Source organism: Oxyura jamaicensis, chromosome 13, assembly GCF_011077185.1.
Source record: "Oxyura jamaicensis isolate SHBP4307 breed ruddy duck chromosome 13, BPBGC_Ojam_1.0, whole genome shotgun sequence".
Classification (NCBI taxonomy): Eukaryota; Metazoa; Chordata; class Aves; order Anseriformes; family Anatidae; genus Oxyura; species Oxyura jamaicensis.
In genome coordinates this window covers 10,343,423-10,367,734 of record NC_048905.1, presented here as the reverse complement: position 1 = coordinate 10,367,734, position 24,312 = coordinate 10,343,423, and the positions used below count along the sequence as shown (strand labels likewise).

Sequence of the window (24,312 nt, the reverse complement as noted above, 5' to 3'; positions counted from 1 at the left end):
GTTTCACCGTACAGGTGTTGTGGTTTGCGTGTTGTTTTTTTTCACTCCCTCAGCTGGGCTCAGCCCTTCCCTGAGCTGGGTTAGCCCCGTAAGCGCTCTGACAGCCGAGCTCTACCTGCACCAGCATTGCCGCTCCTGCCTGTGAAGGGCTCACAGCTCGGTTGCTTTGTAGTGCTACTTTGTACTGAGGAAACTTTGACCTCTTTTTTGCTCGGTTTCAAATACTTCCTGAGCTATGAAGTAGATATAATTTATTTTTCTTTCCACTTTCTGCTTTTTGACGGATTTGGTTTTGATTTCAGAAAAGCTTATTTGAAAAGCAAGAATCTTTCCTAATGGGAATTCATTTTTTGGCTTCATCACAAGCAGCTATTAATTACCATTCTTTGACTTTGGTTCCTTAATTTTTGTTCTTAATCTCATTCTTGTTCTTTTTCATGCAACATATTCACAAACAAAGACTATTTCCCAAGTCCTGTCGTCTTTTGCTATCTGTATTCATTCATTTCTCAGCGCACGAGTGCTGGAGCTGAAAAGTAATGAACAGGGAGTGGATTGCCTAGGGGTGGGAGGGAGCCCAAGAGAAGGGCAGTGGTGGAAGTCTTATTTTTGACTATCTCTGACTGTGAGGAGGAGTCACTGTGTACCAGCTGCAGTCATAGCTGTTTTTTAGGTTTAGGTTCGGTTGAATATCTGGAGCCCACGGTGATAGCAGCTGGGCAGGCCAGGACAGAAGGACAAGCCTGAGCTCAGAGGGCTGACACAGAGCTGAGCAGCTTTGTCCTAGGTTAACACAATGATTTTAAGAGAAAGGAACAGAATATTGGCTTCAGTTTGCCTGGAGGGAAGCACCATCTCATGAAAGCTCTTGAGGTATTTCTTGCAGTGCTTCCAGGCTGGTTCTGGAGGCACTTGGACAGAAAGTTTGTGCCCCAGGTGCTGCCCCTCCTTCGTGAGGGCAGAGGGTGGGCAACCTGCTGTGTGGTGGGGAAAGGGCAGGATTTGGGGATTGCCGTGTCCTTGATGTGGCATGTGGGATGCCAGCTGTGGGGCTGGCTGTGGTCCAGTCAGCTCCAGGGACCTTCAGGTGTCATCTGTGCCCTGGGTTTGTTTTGTTGGCAGTTCTTGGCTGGTACAAAGGGCTTCAGGGTCAGCGCTAGCAGAGTACGTGGGGTGGGTTGGAAGTAGGTGAACTTGTCATTTCCTCCTGTTCAGGAAAAAGCTTGCCATCACTGAGCTTTAAGGGAAAAAAAGCTGGGTGGCGGGCAGGAGGCCGGCCCTCAGCAGGGCTTCCAGCCCCACCTGGAAGGGACTGGGGAGCTGCTGGGGCCGGTGGTTCTGTGAGAAGTGGGAGAGGGGCTGCCCAGCAAGGAGAGGCCTGAGGGAGCCCTGGGCTGCCGCCTGCCTCCCGTGGCGCTGGGCCGGGCGAGGTGTGTCCGGGGCTGTGGTGGCACTCTGAGGAAGCGAGCGGTCCTGGCTGCCTGCTGCTGTGTATGCGTAGTGCTCCTCTGTCCTTCGGGTGTGCCGCCTCCTCCGTCTTCTTCCTTGGCTTTCACTGGGTCCGCTCGTGCCTGTACGGGCCTGACAGAGGCTTTGTGTTGTTCTTGGGGTCAGCGGCTTCCTGCCTCCTTGTCCACGTCCTCACGCAGTCTGTTCTGCTGCCCCAGCCACGCTTGAGGAGCGTGTTCTGTCCCTTGCTCCACTGAATAACGTCGTGCTTGTAGTTAAGGCAGGAATAAATCATGAAAGGGTTTTTTGGCCAACCTTTTCTGTGGTGGTTTTCCAAAGCAGGTCTGATTTTCAAGTGTGTGGGGCTATGCTGGGTGCAGCTGGGTGCTCAACCTCTGGCAAACCAGGCTGCTCGGCTGCATGTCACTGCGGGTCTTGGCCTGTGACAATAGTTCACCTGCCCCTGTGCGTGACATTTGGTCTCGCTGTGGCTTTTCCAAGGTAATTGTATCCCCAGCCACACTGCTGGGATGCCCGGGTCGTTCCTGAGATGGCAGAGGTGAGAGGTGCACCCTGGAGCTCCCAGCGTGTGGGTGTGCTTGTGGGGTTCTGTGCCACCACTTCCAGCGAGCTGTACGGATTCATGAACGGCAGCTGGAGGTGACGCTGCCGGAGCTGTTACTGGATAGGCTTTATTTTTGTCACTGTTTAATGATGTGGTTATTTGAAAGGGAAGAGGATTGCTGAGAGACAGTTGAGGTCTTATTGTATGTGTACAATAATAAAGCCATTTAGATGCGTAAGCTTTCTTTGCTTGGTGCTTGTTACATATTTGTCTTGTGGTGAGAATGGCAGGAGTGCAGAGATGCTGCCTGTGCAGTTGTCGTGGCTAATAGAAGGCTTGCTCTCATGAAATACTGCCGAAAGCTGACACTCGGCTTTGCTCAGTGACTTGCAAAGGCTGGTGTGTTTTGTGTAATACAAGTTCACTGGGTGGCTGTTGAGGCAGAAGCATTTGTGTCCTGCTGCTGAACCTTGCTTGTGTCCCTTCCTCAGGGATTGGTGCTTGTTTGGGGTCTTGGCTGGTGGGGGGTGGGGGGGCTTGGTTAGAAAAACACCCGCAAGATGTAGTCTTGTTCTCTCCAAAAATAGCACAAAGTGCTCTGAAACACTGCATATAATCTAGAGTTTAGGCTGTAGCTTGTCTCATCCGAGCAGCAAATTCAGACCAAACAGCAGATAACGAGGCAGCAGTGGCTCCTTCAGGAGCACACCTTGCAGCACACAGACTGGTGCTCGCAGGTGGAGCGGGCAGCGTCCGGCCCTTCCTCGCTAGCCCAGGCTCCTGCCATGGAGGCACCCAACGGAGGCATCTCCAGCGGAGTTACCGAGCAGGACCTGCCCTGTGTGCAGTGGCTCGCTTAGTTTTGTTGTTATTTAAACACTTAAATATTTCATTGCTCTGTGGAATAACATTTGGTACGCTGACCACATACGGGGACGGCATTCTGGTGTTTTGCTTCAGAAATGTGGGGCTTTCCCTGGTTCACGTAAGTCATCGTTACTGCAGGGCTGAAGCTTTTGCCTTTGGGATTTATGAAGTTAGATCTTAGCATAGTGAATGCAAATACTAGGAAAGAAATTAGTTGTATTCTGACCCAAGGAATAAATGCTTTGGGGCTGCAGTTCTGGCGTCACACAGCAGAGCTGAAATGAAGAGATTTATTGTACCTGGAAATGATGATAACTGCTGCTTCTAGAGATGGGAAAAACAGTGCAAGACAGCGACCGGTGCCTTCTGTGCCCATAGGTGGGTCCTTTGTGCTGCTTAATGCTGAGGCATGAGAATAGCTGGGGACAGGAGTGCTGCTGAAAGCTTGCTGAATGCTCGGGAAGAGAGTTAACTGTCCAAGCATTGTCTGAATGGTTTCGGGAAAGCCACGTTTCCATTAGGCGGCTGTGTGTGGTATTAGGGTGACAAAGGGTTGATTTAAATGCAGACTTGCCTCTGGGCAGGGGCTGCCGGTGTCGCTCAGGTGAATCAGTGTGAATGACTTGGGCAAATCCCCAGCATAGTTTTACTGCTTGTCCAGCTGATTCTGCTCGGGGTTACAGATTTCAGCAGGATGCACGTGCATTGTGTGTTGGAGATGCCTTTAGTGACAATATTCGTGCTTCCCTTAAGACCTGGGGTTGAAAAATGCGTAAATAGCTGGGGTAAATGTTTACAAGAAGAGCACATAAGTTGGAAAGAAAAAAAAACACACAAGTTTTGCACCTCAAAAAGCACCCACGATTAAGGTGCCAGCAAGGCTGGCACTTCTGCTTCCCTTGCCCACGGATGTGTGTTTTTGGTGCAGAAAGCTCCCCTCTGTGGTGTGGGGTGGTGAAATGATGTGCGGAGCACGGGGGTCTCAGCAGCTCCTGCCCCATGCTTGTTCACGTTGCCTTTCTGAGCTCTTGCTCAGAAATAAGTTATCGCATGGCTTTTGATGGCTGAGTGAGAAGAATTCCAGCAATGTGGTCTGTAACGTAATTACCTGCCTCTTTTTTCATGTAACAGAGGAGTTTATCCTTTTGTAGTCTCTCTAACCACATGAAGAAATCCCATAAACCTCGACCCGAGGTGGGATATACCTTTTATTAGATCTGTTGGGTTTTAGTCTCTAGGATGTTGAACTGTGAATTGCGAGAGGCGTGCCTCAAAGGGTGGCGAGCAGAGCGAAAAGACGAAGTGAGAAGGTGTGTGTTTATGCCATGACAGCTTTAATGGGGAGCTCATTGCTGGTGCTTATTGGCAGGAATACCTGCAGCGCTGCTCAGAGCTCTGAAAATGCCCAAACTGCCTGGGACCGGTCACCGGCAAGTGCTGGTAAACAGGTGGGGTGCCTCACGGCAGGCACAGGGCTCCTGTATCACCCTAAAACCTCTTGCACCCTGTCTTGCTCAATTCATCAGGATGCGTGCCAGCTCCTGAGTCCTCGTCCCGGCAGAGGTCCCTCCGTCGTGTTTCACAGAGGGGTGGTAGCAGTTCTGCTCCCTAGTCCTGCTGTGCCGTGTTTGGGGCAGAGCAAGAGCCTTCCTGGTCACACAAACCAAAAAATTAGACCATAAGCTGTTTTTTCTGTTTGTACTTGCCCTTGGTTTCAGATGGTTTTATGATGGTTTTTCCTGAGTGTCTGTAAGAAGAAAGACAGTCATTAGCTTTTATGTACTGACTCTCTTTTTTTCCCCTCCCTACTGATAGATTCCTTATTTGCTGTTCTCATCACCTCCTTCCAGTCAGGAGTATTTCATTGTCTCTTATTACATTTTCTGTACGCCGCAACCTTTGAAATGAACAAATGGGTGTTAGTGAAGTCATCGGCGCTAGTTGTGACTCCAGGTATTTACCTGGTCAAGTGGATGACGTGGGAGTGCAGCCGTTTACTAGAGGTCACATACCATACTGAAAAAAAAAAGATAAAACCAACCCGAGTTGATTGTTTCACCCTTTCAGAAGGATGAGGAGAGCGGTCGTGTTCTTTGAAGGTGTAGGAGCCACTAAGTAAAATCAGGACTTGCTTTTTCATGTAAATGTCTCTGGTGGCCAGATGTAATCTGCGCACAGGGGGGAGGCAAATCTCTTTAAAAGCATCTGGAGCTTTAGTGATTTCTTGTGTTCTGGTTTTTCCCCAAAGATCCGAGCCAAGAAGAAACCTACTCCAGTGAAGTATGAAGTTGGGGATCTTGTTTGGGCCAAGTTCAACAGACGCCCATGGTGGCCATGCACAATTTGTCATGACCCAGTGCTGGACTGTCACTCAAAAATGAAAGGTACTGTATCTACTCAGACCACAAAGCGGAGGAGTTCTTTATTAATGGGGGAAAAAAAAAATCTGGCCCTTGAAAGATATGAAGAAACAGACTGCAGAGTGGAAGACCTGGGTCTGTAAAGCAGACCGAGACCAGGGAGGTGACGGGGGAAGGAGGGGCTGAAGCTGATGGAAGGCACGGGCAGCTGCTGGACCTGTAGGCTTTGGTTTCTAGGGCATGAGGAGGATGAGTATCCAGGGTGAGTGCAGGGCAGTGCAGCCTCTTGAAAAAGAGATGCAGAGAGAGAGGTGAATCAAAGAGGCGAGGGCAGAGGAGTGCAGCGGATGGAAAGGGTGGGCAAGCGGAGCTGGGTAGGCTGGAGCGGTGAGGACGCAGAGAGTCGGCCAGGCTTGGGAAGGGGAGGCAGGAGAGGCTGTGAAGTGGTGTGTGGGGTCAAACAGTGCAGCTGCTGAATGCCTGAAGGTGTGATGTGAATGTGTGGGAGGAAGTGAATATTTTCTTGGCCTTGTTTGGCACAGGGAAGCAGGGGGCTGTTTATGGGGAAATATCAGAAAAATCTGGTGTTGGAACCACATATGTGAATGTTTAGGGCATAGTGTGTTAGGCTAAGAGCTGAGTGCGAGGGGAAGGGATGGAGGGAAATAAGACAGAGCTGCGTGTGCCTGAACATAGGGAAGAAGAGGGTTGAGACAGGAAGGAACGGAGTCTCACAAGGTCAGGACAGAAGCACAGATAAATCATCGAGAGAACAGAAGGAAAGTGATGGTTTGGAAATTGCAGTTTATTTGAAAGCACTCACGTTGATTTTAGGATTGTACTAGCAGCCATGGGGAGACTGCCACAAATGGAAAGGCTTATTTATTCTGGGTTTTCCCTTCTGGTTCATTTTGTTCTGCGGGTAACCAGAAACCCCTTGAAATGGTGCTGTCTGCCACTGTCAGCTCTGTGGCCCGCACCAGCCAAAGAACCACGTGCTGAGAATGAGGAGACTTTTTTCTAGTGACCACGGGCTCAGAGCTATCCGCTATCTCTCTAGAGACACGAAGTAGCCTTTTCTACATTGTGCTCACATCATCCACAAGTGTGGTTGCTGTAGTCTTACTTGCTATTTCTCCACCTTCCTCTTCCTCCTGTGGGAGGCATTCATCTGGTTCTGGGTAATCCTGAATGTGCAGATTTAAATAGTCCCTTTTGAGCTTTCAAATTCTCGTCAAAGATGTTGTCTGAATCCACCCCTGTTGTCCTCCGTCCCCCACCCCCAATGAAATTATGGACAGGATTTAATCTATATAGCTGTCCACTAATCCCTCTCAGCCTGTGTATGGCGATTTCTAATAAAGGAATTCTGCAGGGAAGAAACATGCTATTAACAAATTCCAGCAAGATCCAATCTCCAGCTACATGAGAGACTCTCCCGTCATGTTTTATCCATGTTCACATCAAGAGAACTCTGGGGAAAACTGCATTTTCCAGTTGTGGTTTCATGTAATCTATTCATCTCACCTCCCCGAGGGGAGGAACTGCAGAGCAGGTGGATCCGAACTCTGGTGTTTTGGGGCAAAAGGAGCTGCCGGGGCTCTGCATGCACCGTAGGAAGCACAGTCCTCCTGCCTCAGCTCTCTCCTGTTGTCATGGGAACCAGCCCTTCAAAACAAGGCAGGTTGCTTCAAACTCATCACTTGTGCAGAAAGCTCCTCTCTTGGTTTGAGGCACGGTATTTCGTTTCAAGCACTTTCCCTTTTTCTCAGCCAGCTGAAGGATGTAGAGATTTTTGGAGCTGGAAAATTAAGGCTCAGTGTCTTGAATCCCATTGCTGTAGATGGGATGGACTACGTCTGGCATCTTTGTCCTTGGATCGATTTTTTTCTCCCCAGTCAGCGTTTGTCATCCTCTGTACGTTCTTGGTCAGAAGCTTAATTTTGGCATCGCTGAACGCCAGGCTGCTGGTGCTGCACTGGCGCTCCTGGAAGAGGCAGCACAAACAAACTGGGCTGCAGAGTTTAAGCTACGTGTTGAGGCAGTGAAGGTATTCCCAGGACAGCAGGAAACACTCCGCAGTGAAATGTAGGGAAAGGTTTATATCCCTCGTTCCAGCCTCGTTCGCTTTGTTCTAATGCCTGTAGCCTGTCCTTTTTTGCCAGCATACCTAATCATGGTTCAGTTGTGAAGCGTATCATGCCTGTTCAGAGCTCTTGCACAGAAAAAGTCTTTGAAAAATCCTCAAGTGGTTGTGATTGCGCTCTCAAGATTTTCTTCTCTTGATCTGCACCTTAGTGCCCACGGTATCGAAATACTCGTTACAACTGGCGCTTTGTCCCCACGCACCCACTCCACGTAGAGTGTGTGTGCGTGCAGCTGTGGCTGACTTCAATGCTGCTCTTCATATTTCGTGTCCAGAATAAGAGTTTGTTAACAAAGCGTTGAGCAAGATGGGATATGTTGTGCTGGGGGAGGTACGACCTGCGTGAGTAAATCCTCTCCAAAAGGATCTTATCGCTGGTATTGCGGGTGCACCGTTGTCTTTTCCTGATGGTCAGGTGGACTGGACTGTTTAATTATTGGGGAGAAACAAGAAGAAATGGCTTGCCTAGTACGTTACCTCTCTCAAGGAAAAAACAAAACAGAAACACACACAAAAAACATTTGGCTATTTTTCAAAATTGTTTTGCAGTCAATGTCTGTAGTTGTTGCTCTAGGGAGACATATCTTAGACCTGTTAATGGCTGTAAGAAAAAAATGCAGAAATGCAGAGTAGCGACACAGCAAATAGACAGCAGGGCTCGTCGGGGTCTCACTGAATTCTGACTGGGAATTGCTGGAACCAGCATTCAGGTGGGCATGTTACTAAGCAGGAAGTGTGGGAAAATGTCAAATTGCTGCTGATTTGTGATTCTTGTTATGCATCTTTATTCTGTTATGTGCAAGGGGTTAATTCTGCTAAATTGTCCAAAATAGTTTCCAATCGGAGACCGTACCGAGAGTACTATGTGGATGCCTTAGGAGAACCTTCCGAGAAAGCCTGGGTGGCTGGCAAAGCTATCGTCCTCTTTGAAGGAAGACACCAGTTCGAAGAGCTGCCTATTCTGCGGAGAAGAGGAAAGCAAAAAGAAAAAGGCTACAAACATAAGGTGAAAGATCTGTTTTCTCTAATACCGTTTTGATTCCTTGAATTGGCACAATGAGAAGTGCTCCTTTGTGTCTGGAGGTGTACTTTGACAGCTTGCTTTTGTGGCAGGGACTGCAGCAACGAGGCCAGGGAAGTGATTCTCTGCATCCGCCTAACAAGCATGGTTTATAAGCTGCTGGGAGTTTCTGGGCTCTCTTTTACGTTTATGTCAGGGTGTGCCCACTGCTTTTGTGGCCCTGCGGAGCTCTGAGAGGCAGAGGAGTCAGGTCCCCGTCAGTAGGAGAGTTGTAGCAGCGTAGCCCTCTCCTGATGCCAATTACAGAGTGCTTTTAAAGAACTTCCTGTGCTCTCTGGCAGCCTCTTTTGGCTGATCTGAAGTCGAGCTGCAGTTGCATACTTGAGCTGGATTACTGACTGAGATAAAGCAGTGGGCTTTTTAGTCCCGCTTCGATAATTCTCTTTATAGAAACCTGTTAGGACTTATCGTTGGGCTTGGAAAACATTGTCAGCGAGCCTGTAGGAATGAATTTGGTGGCTCATTGCATCATCTCCATTTCCAAACATAATAGCCCTGAGATGTAGCCAGTGCTGTGTAACGTGACACACAAGTCTGGTCTACGTCTTTAGCATCGCGACTGCAGAAATTAACTTTTTAGAATTGCTGAAATGAAGTAAACAGGCTACCAGGTTACTGTGAGAGAGCAGGTAGTCGTACTAGGCAATGGTGTCTGTTGTGGTTTTTGTTTTTTAAAGAAAATTATTAGCAGTTAAGTCCTTAACCCCTGTTAGTGCAAAGCCATCGGATTAAATGTGCTCTTGCAGATGTGAGCTCCCTGAGTGTAATGCTTTCTTTTCTTTTTCCAAGGGTGTGCTCAGTAGCTTCTCTAACAACTTTGCTACCTGTATTTCCACCTCCCTCGTCTGACAACTCACTACGTGCTCCCAAGCAACATTTCTGGCCCATGGAATTAGAATGCTTGGTGGCCAGAATCTCATCCTGTATGTAAATTGTAGCAGCAGTGTGGCTGCAGCTGAGGGAACTGAATCAGAGCATTTTGCTGCTTTGCTACTGGGCCCTGTAAAACTTTTTTAACCTGCTAAGATAATAATTTATTGCTGTTTTTTTCTTTTTAAGGGAAAAGTATCAAATTTGAGATGTTCCTCCTGCCATGGAATAGGTTTTGATTTTTAGGAGCAGTTGGGAAGCATTTGGTTTTCTGTTGTGCAGCCAAGAACAACATGTGCAGATAAGAATCAGAATAAGAAAGTTTCTTGTTGTTTTTAGATGTTAGCCGAGGTTCCTGTCCAGTATGCAGTGTGCCCTTGGTTTTATCCTAAGGGTAGAGTTGAAGCTGGGAGAATTACGGATAAAGGATATGTTGAATCTGTTAGATTATATTTTAGGTGTATGTGTCTGGATCTTACGCTTGTACCAAGGTGAGTTCATGGAGAGGGAAGACTGAATTGTATGTACCCTGAGTTTGAGGGATGCAGGAACAATCAAGAACAAGAAAAGCAAACGTGTCTGTTCAAATATTCTGAGAACATGATTTTACAGTTGCATTGAGAGGCCTGTGGGCTGTTGCTTTGCATTTCTGTCAGGGATCCATACTATATGCATTCCCGCTGCCAACTGTTGGTTTTGGGGTGCGGTGGGATGCCAGGGTGTCTGGTCCCTGGGAGACCAGTGCTTGTAGTTTTGCTATTTTGGGAATGCACAAGGATTTTTATTAGGCTTGGGAGGAGAGTGGTGTATATACCTGGGAGGAGTGTTTTCTGTGTCCTCTAGGCACAGTCTCTGGGAATCCATGTTAATTGCCTTAAAGCTGCAAAATGCAGGATTGTCACTCTGTTCTGCGCCTTGTCCGTCTCTATGTCACTTTTATTCTGTTGGTTACCCCCTCACATTTTGTTTTCTCCTTTTGTCTCCTCCAACTTTAAGGTTCCCCAGAGATTTATGGCTAAATGGGAAGTCAGTGTTGGACAGGCAGAAGACATTCTTCTTGGGGGGCCAGAGGATCAAAAGTGCAGCCAGAACTCCAGTGAGCTGGACAGCGAGAAGGAAGTGCAGTCGGAATACTATGCCAATGGCCCTGGAGCCGAAAAGGACAGGCAGCTGAATGGCTGTTTTAAATCCTTGGCGTTTGACTCGAGACACTCAGCCAGTGAAAAAGGAAAATTGCACATTAAGCCACACGTGAAAAAGAGCTCTGACAGCAGGAAGAGGACGAGAGTAAAAAAGAGTAGCATGAGAGGAGAAGCTTCCAAGGGAGAAATCAAAGAGAAAATGCCAGAGAGCATAGTTAAAAATATGATGGTTGGGGACCTACCAGAAAAACATGCATCTCATGAGCTTCGCCGGATTGCGAACAGCCTAACGGCATCCAATAGCACCAGGGAAAACCATTTGCTCTCCTCCTTTGGAGAAAGACATTTTGAAAAGATAACTTTGAAACCAGACTATGAGAATTGTAAAGGCGGTGCTCTGAAGAACACACTCCAAGGGGATTTGTTTTCCAGCGCATCTTTGGAGAGAGAGAAAAGTTCCCTGGGCATTCTGTGCAGTTCCAAGTTACAAATACACTATTCTGCGTCTGAGGCTGGCATTGAGAAAAAGCAAACTGAGTCAGATTCATCCTCTTCCCTCTCGGATGGTGGGAACAGCGATGTGGATACCATGGACCAAAGTTCAGAGAGAGCCTCTAGCACTCTTGAAGTCAGTGATTCTTCAGATAAAATGGAGAAGGAATTTCCTATGACGTCAAGTGGAAACATTAAGCTTTCTATGTATTTTTCTCAGAAGAGCAACAGAAGGGCCAGGAAGAAGTCATACAGAGATCGCAAACCTCTGGGAGGTTCCGTAACCAGCAGGCTTGATGCTGAATTTGCACATGGGGAGCTTGAAGGAGGCTCCTCTGATGCTGAGATGTCATTGACAACTCTTGAGTGCTCTTCAGATGTGAGAAATGACAATCTTTCCCTAGTAAACAAACACACTACTCCCCAAAGTGTTTCCAAGGACAACTCCTGGTCTGCTGTTGCAAATCAACCAACCTTAAAACCGAAAAGCATGAAATTACCCCGGATCAGGAGTATAAAATGCAAACATAAAGAAAAAGGTTCTGGGTTGGAGCCTTCTCTTGCAGAAGAGGAGGGTGGCATGAAGCGCTGCTCTTCTGATACCAAAGGTTTCCCTGGCCTTCAGAAAGATTCTCTTCTGAGAAGTGGAAAAGTTGATGGTCAGAAACTGTTAAACAACGTGCACGAGAAACCCAGGGATTCTGCTGAAATAGAAACGGCTGTGGTGAAACATGTCTTGTCGGAGCTGAAGGAGCTCTCTTACCGGTCCATGAATGATGATGCTAGTGACTCTGGCACTCCAAAGGCCACAGTACCCTTGCTTTTCTCTTCCGCCTCTGGTCACGGTCGTTTGCCTATTGAGCCAAATTACAGATTCAGCACCTTGTTAATGATGTTGAAGGATATTCACGACAGTAAGGCAAAAGAGCAGCAACTGATGACTGGTCAGAACATAGTCCCGTTTCGAAATGCCAGCACAGCCGATGGTTCTGGAAGCAATTCTGCGAGTGGTCTGACATCCTTGTCTATTGTAGGTCCCCCGTATAAAATAGAAAAAAATGGAGATTGTGTCCAGGAAACGGTCAATGCGAACTCCAGTATAAGCAACTCCTCATTTTCACGCAATCCTCCAGCCAAGTTAACAGGGATTGGTACTAGTAAGAGGGAGCCTGCGAATACTGCTGTTTCTGGGACAAATGGCACAAATTGCGTGTCCAAGCGCAACTGTTCAAAATCTAAGCAGTCATCAAAGCTTGGAGATAAGACAGTTTCAAACAGAAAGGACTTAAAACCAGGAGGGCCAAGTAAGTTGTTAAGTCGGTTATCCAGAGATTCAGGAGAACATGCATTCCGCGTTCACGGTTCGGTTACCAGTCCTCTAGGTAATGAAGCAGAAGATACTGAGAGGAAAGAGTCTGTTGATTTAACAGAACATTCAACTGATGAAGACTCTGCTTGTTTATCTGATGACAATTTAGGTCGTATTGGAAGGAGACCTGAAGCTGGTAGAAATACTGAGAGCTGCACTTCTGCTGAAAATGGGGAGAGTCCAGACTTGGATTCAGAGGCAAATAGTGAGAGCTCTCTTGGTGATGAGGCTAATGATATAAATCATGTAGCACCCAAAAAGCGATGGCAGCGTTTTAACCAAAGCAGTGCTAGATCTAATAAGCACATCAGTAGATCTAGGGAACAAGGAAACTTGGCGAGTGCCTTTGGCCTGAATTCTCATGGCTTTTCACTGAAGGGAAATGAGTGCTTGGGACGTAGGCATTCCCCTCATTCAAAGGTGCTTGAGGGAGACCTAACAGGTCAGGACTATGAGAATCGTTTAGACTTAGTTGAGAAACGTTTGAATGTATGTGGTAAGCCAAACAACAGTGTGATGGACTCAGAAACAGAGCTTGGCAACTTTGCTCCCCAGTCTGAATTCTCTGCACAAGGTAAGGGAGCTGGACTTGCGCCAGAGTGTGTATTTATGCATTTTATATTTTTTCATTTAAAGCATAAGATACAGATTTTTGGGCTGTTTGACAACATGGAGGTGTGTATATATCTGTGAGCTGAAGAAAAAGTGTTGTGTTGGTTTTGGGTTCTCTGTCAGCACAGAGAACAAAGAAGCTGGCGTGACTTTGGGATTTTGCTTAGCTTTTGGTCAGAAAACTCAGGTATTTAACAAATGATTAGTTACTGCACAATGAAAGATAAAATGATGATCTTTCCAAGCCTAGGATTTTTATCCTTCAACTTACACCTTCGTACTGTCTCCCTTACTCACGTGCTTGGTCTTAGCTGGGTAGATAGCTCTAGAAAGTTGTAGGAAACTGGTCATAAAAAGATCTCTCTCTTCCCGCCCCCTCCCCCCCTTTTTTTTTTACCTCGTGCTGTTTGAATTAGACTTAGTCTCTTTGACTTGTTCTGTAGTATTTCATCAAGACAATGTCTTGGGTATTTTTATTTTAATGTGAGAATTTATTAGCTGCTAACAATGAATTGGGGAACTGCACAGATTTCCTAATTCACGGCACTTGTGGGGCTGTCTGAGGGACAAAAATAAAAGGGAGAAGATAGGATGGGAAAGTTGCCAGGGAGCCTGGGAGGAGGTGGGTCTGGAAAATGGCATGTGTTAATGAGGCAACCTCGTCCAGAGGGAGGTCACCTCAGAAGAAGGATGCTTCAGGGGGCCCCAGGGTCAGACAGCCCTGCTTCTCCCACAGGGATCTGGGCGAATTTCTTATGGATAGTTAAGGTTGGAGGGGGAAAAAAAAAAGGTTGGCTGGGTCAGGAAGAGCCGTGTTCAATACATGCCCGAAGCGGCATACATGAAGCAGCATTAATGAGAACACTGAAATTATTTTTTTTTACAAAGATTTTGCCCAAATTAAGTAATATCATGAATGATGGGCAGAGTTCTGAACCTTTGGGCACGCTGTCACTCATGTTCCCTGTGTCCCCTTTTTGTTGCATGAGTATTTTGCCATCAGCAAGCGGTTGCTGCACACCTGTGTTGCAGTGCAAAGACAAAGACAACATCTGGCTCCATGGTCACAGGACCTGCTAAGGGCAAGTCACAGCAGGCACAGAAAATGAGCCCATAGGGTGTGATGCACTGGGTAAAAGTTATGTTTTGAAATCACGGCAAGCTTGATCGCTCGCTGACTGCTCTAGCGGTGTGTTTTTTGAGGACTAAGTCCTCCCAGAGGAAGCGGAGAGCTGAGCTTTGTTCTGGGATGGGGCTGTGTGGAGAAACCAGGCCGCAGCCTGCCAAAGCGAGCTCCTGCTTTACGCAAAGGCACCGCTGGATTCTCATGTCTTCCTGATGGTTTTGCCATTGAAGCATCCCAGCACCTTGCAAAGCGAGGTGAAGGTACAAGTCTGCAGAGAGAGCTAGAGAGGAGCTGACATGAGGCGGCAGTGCCGGGAGAACCGGCAGCGGGAGGCAAGCAGGAGCCGCGCGGGGTTGGCCTGGGGCAGCAGGCCGGAGAACAGCGCAAGAACGGTGTGTGGGCCTGGGTTTGTTTGCAGAAGTGGCAGATCAGCAGCCGTAGTGTAATCTGGTTCCCCTGCCCTCGGTAGCACACCAGCCTTGAAGAACACCTGAAGTTTTCCTACAGAAACATGCTGTAAGGAGGCACCAGAGCTTCTGTGTGTGAGGAGCTGTCTGGGCTGCTGCAGTGTCCCCATTGCAGGATGGGCAGGGAGTGAGTGAGTGCTGGAAAAGGTCCGTCACTGGAAACTGGTCTTCCTTTGTGATGGAGCAGGCCAGTTATACAGAAAGTAGAGAGAACGGTGCTGGAGGTTAGAACTGCCACTTACAGAAGAGAACGGGCTTCCTCTCTTTGCCAGTGCTTTGAGAAGATGTGACTAATCCTCCTCCGCAGGCAGACATGTAAGGGGCCACAAAAGATTGCATTCACAACTGCGTAATTTCCACTGAGCTCAAACTATACAAGTCCTCATCGTAGCCAAATGGCAACATCCGGCACATTTCTGCTGCAAATTTTGTAGTGGGGTGTTGAGTGAGTAAGGCAGAAATGATGGCTGATTGGTAGCATTTGTGACTGAGAACATACAAATATCTTTTTAAGATATGTCACTTGCCATTGCCAATCAGACTGCATGGAGGATTCTTGTACAGGGTTCACTTTAGGGGTAAAAAAAAGTGCAGTTCAGCCACCCTTCCTGGTACAGTGCTGCGTGCCCAGCTGGGTGGCTTTGAGGCTCTCAGTAGTCACCTGGTGAAGGTGCTCGGCCTGGAGCTGGGCCTGTGCTGAAATGTGGATTCCATTTAGACACCTGTGCAGAGGGTTAATAGCAGCTGGGAATGGCTGTGTTTGGGGGGGGAAAAAAAAAAAAAAAAGTTTATTCTCTTTTGGCCAAGTTTGACACTTCTGTGCTTGTTTAGCCACAAAGCCCCAATGAAGTGTAGCAGTCTTGTCCAACATCCCTCTTCGTAAGTGTTGCACTGGAATGCTTTTTTGTGAAACGTGTCTGGACAGAGAAGAAAAACCCACTTTCCACCCAGAAAGAGGAGTAAAGAACAGTGTATTTAGCGTTTGTTCATAAACTCCCAGGAGACCACAAACGTTCTTGTGACATTGATAACTCTGGAAACTAGTGAAGGGGAAAAGGCAGAGGTATTGGAGAAAGTGAGAAAATGACATAAACTTGGCATCATCTTGCTTGTGCAGCTTACTGAGTAGAGATGAGTACAATGGTATCGGAGCTCTCCTCCGGAGCTTGCTGTGAGCTGGGTGTTGTGAGAGTGAGCAGTTAGGTTCGTACCGGGGAAATCCCAGCTGCCAGGCTTTTCCCTTGTGACGGTGTTGTGCAAGCATAAAGAAAAAGGCATCCGAGCCTTGAGCAGCTTGCAGTCTCTCTGGGGAGGATGGGTTGCTCCCTTGTCATCCTGGTCTCGGTGTAGAACGTATTGTGGGGAGGCAAAGGGAATAAACAGGCTTGCAGTGGCAGAGCTGGTGGCTGAGCTGCGTTAGGGAAAGCAGCGTTTTCCCGTGTCCCTGCACTTAAACCCAAGGGAGTTTGGGTCAACAGGAAAAGTAGAGTGAATCTGAGTTTGTAACAGATGTTAGGTGTTGGTAAAAGTACTGCATGAAGGATAAATGTCGTTTAAGATGTTGGATGAAATTCCTAGGAGCCTCTCAGTCAGATAGTTAATGTTTAATTTCGCACCTGAAGTGCTTGAAGGCCTTAAAAATCTCACTCGCTATGTCAGGCTTATGGAAATGCAAAGCTCCAAATGATAAGGCAGTATCAAAGAGAAAGAAGTACCGGGGCTCTTCCCACATGGAGCCTGCAGAAGAGAAAAGGCAGGAGCAGCTATTACCTGCAGATCATGAGGAGAATTTGTCTTGTGATCTTCTCAGAAACACAGTCTTGAAGCTGCTTTCCTTTTTCTTAGTACATTCAGAGAGGAAACGCCTTAGAAAGCCAAGTAAACGGCTTCTGGAATATGCAGAAGAATATGATCACTTATTTGCACCCAAGAAAAAGTCAAAGAAAGTCCAGGAGCAATTGCAAAAGGTAGGTTAAGGCAAATGTGCTCTTGGTGTCGCTTGCTTTTGGGCTCCAGTTCATGTGCTTTTGCTGTGTTCTTGCTTGCTGAGCGTCCTTGCTGTCTGCAAGGCTGTGCAGGGCAAATGTTTTCACCAACGTGTTTCGCTACGCTAGGTGAATTCTGTGGCGAGGTCTGAATTTGAAGGAGGTCTTCCTGCACAGTGCAGTCCTGACAGAGATGCCCAGCGGGGGCCGAGCCCTTTGATTTCAACTCCATCTTCAACCAAAGAGTCCCCTCCCATTCTTGAAGCAGAGTGCTCCTACTCAGAACTAGGATCCCATTCCACTGATCCCACTCACCAACTTCTAGAAGGACCTTCTGATTTTCCAGAGCTCGTGCTCTCTTCCTCAGATGTTTCTGAAGTTTCTGCTTCTCCAGATGCAGAGGAGAGATTCCTGAAATCGGGTAAGTGGGAGGTTGTGTGATATTGCTCCCGTAAGCGAATGTGTCACTAGTTCAATGGAAATACTGCCTCAGTCCAAGTTAAAAGGTTAGTAACTGCGGATCTGTTTGGTTATTGGTTTATTTGTTTTGCTTTGATTCATTCAGAGACCGTTACTGATGCTGGGAAGGGAGAGGGCAGGTGAAGTGTGTTACGCAGTGAGGTGGCGGATTTTAGTGTTCTGCTTTTAGTGTTCTCTGTAAAGACGTGGCCAGTGTCGAGGCCCTGGTGTTCTGGCTTTGTAAGCGTGTAGAGAATGCTGTTCCTGTTGGTGTGTGTACTTTCCTCTAATGTTTTATTTTGTTTATAGAAACAATACATTGTGTATATATACACACATTTAATAAATATATAATAAATATAAAGATGTATCATTAAAGGCAAGCGTGTGGAGAGAGGCATAGTCACTGAGAGGTCGGTTGGCTGTTATTTCTGGGACAGGGGACTGCCTTTGGGGGCTGTGGGTGTCAGATGGAGTTGGAAAGTTTGTGATGATTAGAGGAGTGAAAACTGGGAATGTGCACCTGAGGTTGGATGCTCTGGAGAACAGCACGCAGTGGAGCAAACATCCAGCATGCAGGGGGTGCGTATCTCTTCCCGCTTGTGAGAAAGCTCGCGTCTTGCTGAAGCACACGGCCCGAGCTGTGGGCAGAGGCCTGCCTTGAACGACGACGTGTTGTCCTCCGTTAGGTGTCTGATGTCTCTGGTATCTGTGCAGAGGCGTGTCGTAGGAAGGACATAGTCAAGGCTGATAAAGGAAGCAGATGAACAGGGTAGGGTAGGTAGTAGGCTGTTTCTGTGGAGTGTCTTGCACTTACAGGATCACAATTTCCTGGTCATTTTACGTTTCTACTGTTGCCCGTATCTAGCAACTTGTTATTCCCAAGGGCCAGCGAAAAGCTTGAGCAAGAAGCCAATGCAGCCTACAGCTACTTTGCTTGAGTCGTCTCCGAACAGGTGGTTTTAACTGGGAGCATTTCCTTTAGCCTGTGTGCTGTATGCAGCATGAGCACTGGTGTGGGTGGTGTGGGAGTGGAAGCGGGAGGAAGCAGAGCTGGACATGTCAGCAATAGGATTGGATCCTTCTGGAATCTTCTTCTAGAAAGAGGTCCGAATGGAGGTCCATTTTTATGCAAGGGGTACAGGTAATTGGCATTTTTCCACAAGGAGCTTGTGATACAGAAGACGAGATGAATTGGATAGTTTGGAACTGTTGACTGTCATTTTGTTAATGGTCTTAGTGTGACTGAGGTTAAGAAAATCCCCATTTATCTAACAAGAAGGACTTTATTGCAGGAAACTTTGAGAGCAAACGTCAAAGGAAGCCCACTAAAAAGCTCTTGGAATCCAATGATTTGGACACTGCCTTTATGCCAAAGAAGGAGGAGTGGACTCCCCCAAAGAAGGTATTTTTCCTTTCAGTGCTTTTGAAATTCTGATAGAAAATGAGCCCAGACACCAGACCCCGCTGAATGTGAGGCACAGTGCAGTGGGCTGTGGTTTTTGTTGGCTGGGGCCTAGGAGTGAGGGTCCACCCTTCCCAAAGGTGCTGGTTGCTGTGTTATGATGAAGAAATCTGCTAAATGCAGAGGTGTTCCCCACCCCTCCCCGCTTGTAATGAGGACTGGGGAATTTTGGCTGTAAAGTCTCCGCTCTCCATTGATTTCTATGGAGAAATGAGTCATCTGGATACTGGTTGGGAAGGTGTGAACAGAAATGTTCTGCGCAGAGCCGTTCTGTCACAGGGAATCCCTGTTATGTTACGGTGTAACTCGAGCTTGAACCTAAGGCTTTCTCCTTTTCTGTCAGATTTCCTGTGAATAGTATTTCCTTTGTTATACTCCCAACTGGGCTGGCACGTGGTAAGTAAGTGCAGAACTTGTAGCCGGATGGAGGTTTGAGTTGTATCACATATGGTACGCAGTGCTTGATGCAGTTAAGTAGAAAATAGCAGCATTTTCTTTTTAAAAGACTCAATATTCAGTAGCATCATTTGGGGAAAAAAAAAAAAAAAAAAAAAAGATCAGAGTTATGCCAGGCATTGTACATGCACAAGACCTGTCGTTTCTCAGGTGAATCAATAAGTTTTGTTGCTTTTCCTGCTCTCTCTCTCTCTGTGGCACAGTCAGCATGGTTGCAGTAATGCAGAAGCCAGTGTAATTCTGTCTTAGGCTCCATAGAAGTGTGAAACCAGGAGTGTATTCCCAGCAGCTTACCGGCTGTTAGCAGCCTTTTTGGGAGAGCTCAGGAAACTGGTGAGCATGAGGCTCTTCAGTCTCTGTGCAAGGAGGGTAGATGGAATCTACATGGAATCTATCAGGCACAAGCCATGTGTCATCTTGTAATGCTGATAATCACTGATGAATTCATGACCTGAAATTATAATTGTTGCAGTTGCTTGTAAAAGTCTGAGGAACATGCATCTCTGATTTGCCTCTGGTGAATTGTCTCTTGTGTATTTGTAGGGCACTGGCCCTTCGGAGAGCGACAGCTCTGAACTGTACTCACCAGCTCACTTCTCGGACCTGGGAGAAGGTAAGTGAAGACGGGGCAGTAGGGGTAGACTGATACCATGTGGATCAGTGCCTGTGGCTTTAGAGAGAGCTATGTGTAAGGGCTTACGTGTCCTAGGCTCTTAGAAGGTACTGCTGAGGCAGTGGCAGAAGAAATAGCTACACCAATTGTTTGTCAAAGATCTCATTATATCTTTGACTTCCTTAGGGAAAGTGGGGCTGTTGGGTTCCTATTTCCACTGGAAGAGAGTAATTTTTCATTCTTAGTCTGAATTGTTGAAAGAAACTCATCACCACAGGTGCTGTATCACTGCACCTGATGCACCTGATGGCACGCTGTGCCCAGGCTCAACAGTGGTGTTCCATGGAGGATTGTGCAGTTGCACTGTGCTCCCTCCCCCATGTGCCTTAATATCAATCACATTGGTGTCAACATGTGGTGGGAGGAGATAATTATCAGCATTTGAATAGCAACGCTAGCTTTGTGTTGGTAGCACTTCTATTTTGGCTGGGGGACTGTCTCAGAAGTCAGTGAAGATATTCCTCAGCTCAGCCAAAGAATTCCTACTGAAATCAGGGTGAGTCAGTGTTGTCCAGGTCCTCTGATGGCTGCAGGACAAAGGACAGACTGCCTCGGAGGCAGGCTTGCATCGCCCCAGGCCATGTGCCTTCCAAAACAATGGGAACCAGCCTGAAGCAGTCAGAGTGTAGAAGCTGATGATGGGCCTGTAGTATGCAAGCAGATTTTGATTTTTGCATTTTTCTTGGATGGTCTTTGTCACATCCCAGCTCCTGAAAAGCTCTTGGAGAAGCAACGGAAGCGGAAGAGACAGCGCCATCCCTCTGTTGCAATGCATTCCAAGAAGGAGAAAAACGGGGAAGGGCTGGGGGAGACCCCACATTCTGAGGTACTCTTGGGTTTTCCTACATGCTCTCATCCCTGTAACCTCTCTGCTACTTCTCAGGGTGCTGTGCAGAGCCTAGGCCAAGTAGTCTTTGGCTGGCTGAATGAGATCGGTGTGTCAGATGGGACTTTGTCCCCCTGATGTAGTTTCATGAGCTGGGGTTGAAGCTTAAGGTATCACCTTGATTTAGTAACTATTTTGTAATGGCTGCTTAACTCGGGGTCGATTTTTAAGCTGCTACTCAGCTAATTCTCCAGGAGAGAGTTCTGATCTGATGGAACCAGGGTTAGCCTGGCATCTTGCTTTGCACCTCAGAAGGCCTAATTGCTATAAAAGGTCTTGTCTTCTGGGGGTGGGTATCTTGCCCTTTTACACACCAGTATGAAACGCAAGCACTAGATTGTGGACTTCAACCCCTTTTTGCACTTGCCCTGCTTGACAGGGTGGGCTAAGAGCTACATCAGAGGGGATGGGAGGGGGGGGGACTGTCTGTGTCTGCTCGCAGGAGCCTCTGATGACATTCTGCCATCCGGCAGAAAGGGATAACTGGGGCAACTCCCTTCTACTGCATCCTAGCAGAGCTGGCATACAAATATCTCTGACAAGCACATTTTGCCTTTTAGGAGTGAGCCAGGTATCACCAAGTGTAGGGGAAGCAAGACTTTTCCTGGGAGAGGCGGGACGCCTCTGGGCCTCTCTCAGCATCGCCTCTCACTTCCAGTGGCCCAGGTTCAGCAGCAGGCTGTTCTGTCAGGATAGTCAGTATGTATTTCAGGAGCCAATTATAGACATATATTGTTATATTTGTTGTTGTTACACAGCTTCCAGCAGAGCACAAACGTCACACCAGTTGTCTGAGCAGTGCCAGCTACCCTGCTGTCCGCTGCTACTGCTGTTTGAAAAGCATTTCTGACGGGGGTGATAAAGTTTGGGGTAATACCTCAGGGCCCTGCAAGCCGCCCCGTGCTGCTTAAAGAGCACTGGTCACTTGTCTCTGAAGTGTGCTCACCTGGAATCATGTTTCGAAGAAGCCTGTACGAATATCTTTGCCAATGCTGGGGGGTAGTTAACACTGTCTGCTGTTAGGCACCCTGTAAGAGGCCGGCTCAGTTCAGAGCCAGCAAATTCTCTGCACACCTTTTGTAGCGAAGAAGTGAGGGGGCAGTTCAGAGCAGCAGGGTAGCTAGGCCACGGCTCTGAACGCCGCGCTCACCGCACACTGCAGAGGAAGTCCAGGGAGTCTTAACTGCCTCCAGCCTTAGACATCTGTGTTGGGTACCTGAAGTTATGTCATAGCAATACTCAGCACCTTTTACCAGCATCCATTTGTGTGATGGTGTCTCTCGAGCCAGTGTGGTGAGTGCTCACCCCTTGGCTTGGTGAGTGCGTGGGTGAGTATTGGGGTGCTGTGGAGATGCAATTACACTTCCACTTGGAATTCAGACCACACTGGTCCATAAGTGACTGTCCGCACACATGACAAGGAACCTCACTTTCTCCTGAATGATGCTAGAAGATATAAACGTTCTGATGGTGCAGCACAGTGAAGCCTTGGATCTGACTGCTTTCAGAGGGCAGAGGAAGGTCCGTCTACCTGGGCTGAACTGGGCAGTTTTCTCTGCCCTTGTCTGTCTGTGGAGCCAGGAATGCAAGTTGGCAACATCAGGGCAGCAAGAGACCAAGGAAACAGCATGGAAAATACTGTTGAAGTGGTGGTCAAGGTTGTGTGTCAAGGTCAGGCTGTGCCAAAGAACAGGCCAGGCTTTTAAGGATGTGCCAGATATGACAGCAGAAATAGCTCTGGAAGAAGACCCGAGATGAGACCTGCCCTCTATAGGAGGTACGTAGCTTCACAGTGCTCACGTTGCATAGGGGAAAGAGTGGGAACAGTGTGACAGGTTCTTCTGAGTGATGGATGGGGATCTCCCTTCTCCCTGTTCACAGAGCGCCAATACCTGGCCTTCCCCATCCTGCCCAGTTCTGACCTCCCTTTCCTTGTGTGGTTCTGGGAGGACTGATTAAAAATTAAGGTCAGGGTCCCTGACATGTTAAATGTACGGATTGGCCAGGTATTTGTGGAACTAAATAGGATGGCTGGAGGCTGAAAAGATACAGGCTATAGCATGCTCTGCCACACTGGTCTGTGTGGGGCCAGTTGTTAAAATTCTTGCTAATAGCAAATATTTTCATTCTGAGGAGAGGGTTGCTGGTTCATGTTATGTAACTCGAGGTGCCTTTCGGTCTGTCATTCCACTGACACGTGAAACATGGCCTGGGTTCATAACAAGCAGTCCTAGCAGCCGTGGTAGAAAGCAGCCAGAAGGATGAACCAGTTCCAAATCCCTTGGACCTCTGGCTGTGGCAAATCTGAATGTCTCCCCTGCCTCCTTCCAAACCCCCCTTGAAACTAGTGGGAAGCTAATGTCATTAACCACAGAAAGGGTGGTGGTCATTAGCCAATTTCCTGCCCCTCTGGAAGGGTCCTGAGTGACCACAAGAGAGGCCAAACTTATTTTGTGTCTGCAACACTGACCCCAGCACAAGCAGAAGCTGTAGCTGAAGTTTGCCCACACCAGTAGCTGATTAACCCTGCTCTTGTTCTTCCTTACAGTGACCCCTGCAACCCTGAGGTCACTGCTGAGCTGAGCAGAAGAGGGAGCACCTATGTAGGAATAGGAGGACCTGAGCTGTAACCAGTCCTTGCGATGCTGGTCGCTGGTGCTGCTCCTGGAGCATTCCAGGAGCTACATCGAGTGTTTGAGCCAGAGGACTGTCTTGGGGCAGACTGCGCCCTTCCTAGCAGAAGTACCTAGCAGGAGCAGAAGTGTCTAGGTAGCACTTCAGATGCCATTGTGTGTAGAGGCAAAGGCAGCTGTTGTGTTGTTAGCCAGTGGTTTTACCAGACCTGTAGGCCTTTTCCTTCCCCTTCCATCTGCCAGGGTGAGGATGGCAGCAAGTGACATGCTCCTTCTCTATTCCTGCAGGCTGCGTCACTGCCAGCCTTCGGCATGTATGTAACGGTAGCTCGTAAGGTTGGACGCTGGACGTGTGATTGGCAGTAGTTTGTAGCTGGGAGTTTTCTTTTTTGTGCTCAATAAAGCAAACTTACACCACTCACATTTGTATTGTGTGCTTTAATATGCTGTCAGTGCATCACTGGTCCACGTGGTTTTAAAAGGTTCCCAAGTGAAAACATGCTGATGCATTCAAGGACTGAAAAAATCAACAAAAGAAGCATCATTACCTGACAAGAATACCAGCTCCGTGTTCTTCCATCTTAAGGATGTAAAGCTTCCCCAACTTTTGTTTTGCCCAGACAAATAACGTGTTCAGAGTGTGTTTAGTTGAGCTCACAAGCTTTAGTGGCACCACACCTCAGGTAGCTGGGCATGGTATTCTGATGTACAGAAAGTTGTGCACAATTCCCTCTCATCATCATTAGTTGTCCACCTGGCACTGAGCAGGCTCCAGGGTATGAGTGGTGGTTGCTGCTCTTGCTAGGAGTCGGAATTCCTAACGAGGTCCTTAAAGTGCACAGCTTTTTTCAGGCATACAGTATGCATGGCTTTTTGACCCAAGGAGGATCTTGGATCAAACAGCTGCTGTAGCTATGCACTGAGATCACTCGGCTATCTGCAGGGAGCTGGGATTTAAAAACAAAAACAAATTTCAGTCTTTTATTTGAATTTCTAGTACAAGCAGACATCAACATGCAGGATGCTTCTCTGGCATGGGTGGGCACGATTTTCAGACTATACAAACCTGCCCGATACGTTTCTATGAATACTGTTCTTCCTCAGCCACGACCCTCTTTCCTCAAAGAGGGCTGTGCGCAGAAAAAATAGTTTTGTTCGTTGTGTATTTTAAATGATCTAACAAACTGAAGAGCTCTTCCTTTCCTTCCT

General features: G+C 47.6%; 1 protein-coding gene and 1 long non-coding RNA gene across 3 annotated transcripts in view; both read left to right on the top strand.

The window, feature by feature from the left end:
* NSD1 (nuclear receptor binding SET domain protein 1) overlaps positions 1 to 24,312 on the top strand; it is a 57,590-nt gene that overhangs the window by 10,842 nt on the left and 22,436 nt on the right. Inside the window, exons 3-10 of one of the 2 annotated variants that reach the window (XM_035338871.1) lie at positions 5,130 to 5,265; positions 8,221 to 8,393; positions 10,335 to 12,276; positions 16,392 to 16,513; positions 16,661 to 16,952; positions 18,286 to 18,395; positions 19,455 to 19,524; positions 20,292 to 20,410. In XM_035338871.1, the coding sequence (XP_035194762.1) occupies positions 5,130 to 5,265; positions 8,221 to 8,393; positions 10,335 to 12,276; positions 16,392 to 16,513; positions 16,661 to 16,952; positions 18,286 to 18,395; positions 19,455 to 19,524; positions 20,292 to 20,410 (2,964 nt within the window). Of the gene's footprint in view, positions 1 to 5,129; positions 5,266 to 8,220; positions 8,394 to 10,334; positions 12,916 to 16,391; positions 16,514 to 16,660; positions 16,953 to 18,285; positions 18,396 to 19,454; positions 19,525 to 20,291; positions 20,411 to 24,312 lie in introns of both variants that reach the window. The other variant, XM_035338870.1, reaches the window with a different exon arrangement.
* LOC118173914 lies at positions 20,417 to 23,522 on the top strand. The gene is made up of 2 exons (XR_004754443.1): positions 20,417 to 22,247; positions 23,019 to 23,522. It is a non-coding gene; the product is annotated as an uncharacterized LOC118173914 (long non-coding RNA).